The sequence below is a fragment of the Cibotium barometz genome, chromosome 6, assembly GCF_041138505.1.
Source record: "Cibotium barometz isolate CiBa-2024 chromosome 6, ASM4113850v1, whole genome shotgun sequence".
NCBI lineage: Eukaryota > Viridiplantae > Streptophyta > Polypodiopsida > Cyatheales > Cibotiaceae > Cibotium > Cibotium barometz.
This window is the reverse complement of record NC_141051.1, coordinates 5333793-5339768: the sequence shown is the minus strand read 5'-3', so window position 1 is coordinate 5339768 and position 5976 is coordinate 5333793. Positions and strand designations below refer to the sequence as shown.

Sequence of the window (5976 nt, the reverse complement as noted above, 5' to 3'; positions counted from 1 at the left end):
GTGCAATGATTGAAGCTGACAAAGTGAGAGCATTATGTATCCTCTTGGTTGCTATCTATGATACTCATGTCCTGTACCTCTGGGTTGTGCTTATTATTGTGTTCTCTTCTTGTAAACTCTCATTCTGCATAATAAATCTAGCTCCTTCTAAAGCTTGCACCTCGTCACTCTCATAAGGTCTGATCCCTTCTAAATTGGCCAAACACTTGGAGGCCGCACATGTGCGTTTACGATTGTTGAGCATATGGACTATGTGTGGTCCATGCTTGTATTGTAGAACCACATGAACTATCTGCATTGCCGACCTGTCCACTCGTGCATTCCATAAAAGCTCGATGTCGGGAGCCCTTTTCGTGACTATTTGATTTGTTTTCTACATTTCCTTGCTTGGTCAACTAGTCATGCTTGACAAATGACTTTGCTATTTATTTTTGTACGATGATGAATTTCCCATATTGTATCATGAATATCTATTTTCCACACTCTTCACATTCCCGCCACCTCCTCTCTTTGCACACCTCTGTTTGTTTGACTGTTTTGGGAAAAAATCAAAAATTTTTCCTTAGTGCACTGTCTTATTGTTGCCCATGACATTGGGAACATGGAACATAAGAGTTCCTCTTACTATTTCTCCGATCAACCTACTTGTTGCGGTTGGCCAGTGATAATCCACTTCTGTTAGCACACCTCTCTAATAACTTTGTGATGCTTGGACTAGATCCTAAGTGCTTCCCTTGTTGAAATACATGCCTTTTGCACTTTGAAGTGTGTTGGCTAGGTCTGTCACACTGCTACGTCATAAAGGGAGACGGTCCCCTTGAACCCCTCGCCAGCAAGCCAACTTACATGGTTGGACTCCGCCAAGTTCATCCATGGAATGTGCTCGGTTGTTGTTTGTCAATGCATTTATTGTCATTTAATGACATTAAGTTTATAAAGAGGCCAAAAAATAAGAGTTTTCTTCAAAGAAAAGCACTCAAGAAGGAGGAAAGGAGGAGGAGATAGAGAGAGGGAGGAGTTCTTTCGATGTCATTGTTTTCCAAAATATTTTTAATATTCATGCCTGAATTGTAGACCCTCCATTTTGGGAAGGACAAGCAACAACATCTCTAATTATCAAACTATTAGAGAGTACCGGTGTTTTACGGTATATATAGAAACTTCCTTTTTTATGTAGCTTTTTGCGTTTTATTTGATGAATTTATATTGTTATTGATACATTCTTTTTGCAACAAGGAATATCTTTATTTTTTAAAACCCAGATTATTGTTAGGTTTGTATGGTCGAGACACTTACAATGAGAGCTTTGGGCTCCTTGGAATTTACAAGCTAAGATTGTGAAAGATTACATATCAACTTCATGTGCGTGTAATGTTTGTGGACTATGAAAAGTCTGATAAGTTAGATTTTCGGTGCATAGACACTGGACAATACATAATTTTTCAATTTGCTGTCTACAAGCTTGTTCAAACGCCGCTTACCTCCACCGAATGAGTTTTGTAACGTTTTATCCTTATCCTTCTTTTTTTCTTCAAAAATTATATCTTCAATAGCTAATGTTTTTATCTTGAATATGTTTTGCCAGATGGAGGTGAGAGGAGTATAGGTTTCCAAGGACAGATAATCCAGTTGCCCGAAGATTGTTTTAAAGCCATGTTCATGTGTGTTAAGATTGTCAACATTTTATTGTATATGTATATGTATATGCCAAGTTTGGTGTTTTAGGAGCTTTTATACGGATATATATGGCATGCATGATGTGTTTATATATAAGGTTGGTAAGTTGAGGACCATGAAGTCCATCATGGGCTTCAAATATAAGACTTATCTCTACTCACCCTCCAAGGACTGGCGTTTTTTTTAATATATGAAATTGGCTGAAATTAGAAAGTGCAGCACAACATACACACCCATGCGTGCCACTGCTTGCGCAATGAGAGCTTGAATCCGTGACCTTGGGACTCTTGGACAACAATCTCTCTCCATTGTACTAATTGGCGGTCGACAAGGACGAGTTGTTTATTTTTATACACGCAAGATTACTCTTCCCCATCAAGGACGGGTCATGCCACTGGTTCAATGAGTAAATGGTTCGATGGTCACAACTACCAATGCATCTAGGCGTGTGAAAAAGAAACCCTCAAACACTTGTCTTGTGTTCTCCTTTCTCGTTGTCTTGTGTTCTCCTTTCTCCTTTTCAAAAATTATCCGTATCCTTTCTCTAAGTAAAGGGGTAGGCACTGTTGCTTTAAAATGGGCACTATGTTGCAAAAGACCCGTTAGGAAAAAGCAAACAGGCCAAAGCCAATACAGCAGGTGTTGCTTGCTAATCAATCCAGCTTCCAGCACGTTGTGAGGCATGAACCAGCTGGAAGTTCAAAGGCATTCACAGGAAAGTCACGCGCTCGAATAAAGCTTCAGTCATTAGCAACTTAATCCAGGTTTTTAAGTGGATGCAAGCCAACAAAGCATGTTCATTTCAACTGATGAAAGCCGCACACAGTAGTGATATGAATCGGCTGGAAGTGTAAAGGCCGCGCGGTACAGGAATCTAATGCGCCTTTAAACTTTCGTGGTTCAGACATAATCCTGGTTTTAAAGCTGATGAAATCCCACAAGGTGTGCACTAGTACAGGCAAATGATGATTTAGCTAGGGTTTAAGGTGATTAAAACCTCACCAGTGCTATAACCCCTTTGCTGACGTTCAATGGCCTGTGTGGTGAGATGGGCGATGTGGATTTTGGCTTTGGTGTGGCAATGCAGATGGGTTTGTGTCGTTGGGCAGATGGATGCAGGGGACATGGCTGTTTTGGTGGATTTTCAAGATAAAGTTCAGAATCGAGACCAGCTTGGATGGAAAAGTGGCCAAGACTCATGCTCTTGGAAGGGGATCAAATGCACAGGAAGCTTTGTCTCTTCAATTAGCTTGGCTAATCAGGAATTAGGGGGCTCAATTACCCCTAATCTCAACAAGCTCACCTTCCTCACTTCTATCTCATTGCAGAGAAATGGCTTCACAGGTGCTCTGCCTTCTCTTAGTGGGCTCTCAAGCTTGCAATCTTGCTACCTGGATAACAACGATTTTAACATAATCCCATCAGATTTCTTCAATAATCTCACTAGTCTACAGTTTCTGTATCTTGACAACAACCCACAGCTTAATGCATCTTCAGGAGGGGGGTGGTCTCTGTCAACAGACTTGCAATCCTCACTCCTCCTCACTAATCTCTCTCTCACTAATACCAGCTTAGTGGGTGAAATCCCTTCCTTTTTGGGCAATTTGAGTATCTTAACTGTGCTGAATCTGGCCTATAACATGCTAGGAGGGGGCATCCCAAGCTCTTTCAGCTCATCCAGCTTGCAGCAATTCCAAGCCAATAATCAGTTGGGGCCAAGACTCTCAGGCAGTCTTGACATTGTTGGAAATATGCAGTCATTGACACAGCTATGGCTCCATGAGAATGAATTTTCAGGTGTTCTTCCTCCAAATCTAACTAACTCTATCTCTCTGACTGACCTCAGGCTAAATGGTAACAAGCTGGTTGGCCCAATACCCCCATCCTACAGCACTTTGTCCCTGACTGTGTTTGCTGTGGAGAACAATCAACTTGATGGACCGCTACCTCATATAGGCGGCAAGTTCACATACAGCAACAATATGTTCTGCCAAAACACAATGGGGGTTCCATGTGCACCTCAGGTGGCTACATTGCTTGATTTCCTGGGCTCTGTAAACTACCCATCTCGAGTTGTGGGCTCATGGAGTGGTGACAACCCATGTGCTTCTTGGGTTGGAATCACATGCGATTCGAAAGGCAATGTGGTGGCCATCAATCTGGCCAACAGTAACCTATCAGGGGTTTTGAATCCAAGCATTGCACAGCTTACGTCTCTCACTACTTTGAAGCTTAGCAACAACCACCTCATTGGAACAGTGCCCTCTACGCTTGTTAGACTCACCTCCTTGAAAACCCTGGACGTAAGCAACAATAACCTCACAGGCCCCATGCCCACTTTCACTAATGGTGTTACTGTAAACACTGCAGGTAACCCCTTCATCAATGTGATCATACCCCCATCCCCAAATGGACCCAGCAGTAACACCCCTGGTGGTACAGCCAGGTCTAAACCACGATTCGGTAACCTTGTTCCCATAGTTGTTTCTTCTGTGGTGGTTGGCCTTACTGCAATTTTTGTAGTGGGTTTCTGCATGCACAAGAAAAATGTTGTGGATCCTAAAGGCTCCGCCAAGTTGCCAGTCTTTGGAAAATCAGATGCAGGTAGAGGTTTGAGTGGGAAAGCCATGGAAGGCTTTGAAGATGGAAGCTTTGCTCTTTCTATGAGGACTCTTCAAATGGCAACCAATGATTTCAGTGTAGATAATTATTTGGGAAAGGGGGGCTTTGGATCTGTGTACAGAGGGTATCTTGAAGATGGCACAGTCGTTGCCGTGAAGAGAATGGAGGCTGCTGTTATGTCCAGCCAAGGGCTGAAGGAGTTCCAATCAGAGATTGGTGTGTTGACAAAGCTACGCCACCGGCATCTTGTTGCAATACTGGGCTACTGTGTAGAAGGAGACGAGAAAGCACTAGTTTATGAGTACATGCCTGGAGGAACACTAAGCCAGCATCTTTTTGAGTGGTCTCAGCATGGTATGATGCCTTTAAGCTGGAACAATCGACTGTCAATTGCACTGGATGTGGCACGAGGATTAGAGTACCTTCATGGGCTTGCTCAAAGTAGCTTCATCCATAGGGATTTGAAGCCTTCCAATATACTCTTGGATGAGAACCTGAGGGCGAAGATCTCGGACTTTGGCTTGGTGAGGCTGGTTCCAGATGGCGAGAAGCAGTCGGTGCAGACTCTGGTGGCAGGGACTTTCGGCTACTTAGCTCCTGAATATGCATGTTAGTAATCTGATTTTGTCATGCCTTCAAGCTTTGATGGCCATAATGGGGTGCTGTATCATGTCACGTTCGATGCTGGGAGGATGCATCATCATCATCATCATCATGTCATTTCACTTGCATTATGTCATGATGGTCGTGTCCGGATGTTCGTCTAATAATGCAAATTCTTTTGCTTGTTTTGGCATTTGCATATGACATGTTCTGCTAATCATGATATGATATTGTGAACGCTTCATTGGCAGTCACCGGGCACATAACCACGAAAGGAGATGTCTTCAGCTTTGGTGTTGTGTTGATGGAGCTCATTACTGGCCGCCGTGCCTTGGACGATAAACAAACAGAAGAGAATTATCACCTGATGTCCTGGTTCAGACGAGTCATACACAAAAGAGAGAAGCTTTTGGAGGCAGTGGATCCCAACATTCCGGTTGATGATGATACGGCCCAAAGTATCTATCAAGTAGCGGAGCTTGCGGGGCATTGCACTAACAGGGAGGCATCTCTAAGGCCAGATATGAGCCATGCTGTTAATGTTTTGACCCCTTGGGTGCAGCAGGCATGGAAGCCAACTGATGAGAACCTTGAAGATGATGATAGTGAAGCTAGCATGACTCCTGAAGAGGTGAGGAAGAAGTTGCTGTCATTAAATGATTACACAATGAGCATGGACTTACTTGATGAATGATAAAACGACTACTTCGTCGAGGTCGATGTTGGTGATGAGTACCGAAGGTTCTTCATCATCAAGAGAAAGGACTTGATTCATTTAGGCCTTGCTGATTGTAAAAAGTCACCGATTATGTGATATCTAGATAGAGTTCAAAATGCGAGAGTAGATTGGGGCATGCTTATTACAACCCATCAGATGTTGCATATTTTGCTTGAATTTTACGAATACGCTCTCTCAAAGTGATACGATCATGTTGCACATGTGTGAGAGAGAGAGAGTGTGTGTGAGAGAGCGCGCGCTCTTTAAAACGTTAGCAAAGGTAGTCCCTGAGGGATAAGGGATGCGACTTGAACTCCCAATCTCCTAGGAAGGAGCACAATGCATGAATGTGTCTC

The 5976-nt window shown here is 43.2% G+C and overlaps 1 protein-coding gene across 1 annotated transcript; it reads left to right on the top strand.

Moving 5' to 3' along the window:
* The first annotated feature begins 2439 nt into the window (after positions 1–2439).
* LOC147637373 (receptor-like kinase TMK4) lies at positions 2440–5768 on the top strand. Its single transcript, XM_086799159.1, has 2 exons — positions 2440–4908; positions 5154–5768. The coding sequence occupies exons 1-2, from the start codon at positions 2709–2711 to the stop codon at positions 5594–5596; spliced, it is 2643 nt and encodes an 880-aa protein (XP_086655285.1). The 5' UTR covers positions 2440–2708; the 3' UTR covers positions 5597–5768.
* Positions 5769–5976: the final 208 nt, after the last annotated feature.

Coding starts and splice junctions, on each gene's coding strand:
- LOC147637373 (XM_086799159.1), top strand. CDS start 2,709: ATGGCCTGTGTGGTGAGATGGGCGATGTGGATTTTGGCTTTGGTGTGG. Junction 4,909..5,153: donor CTTAGCTCCTGAATATGCAT/GTTAGTAATCTG, acceptor CTTCATTGGCAG/TCACCGGGCACATAACCACG.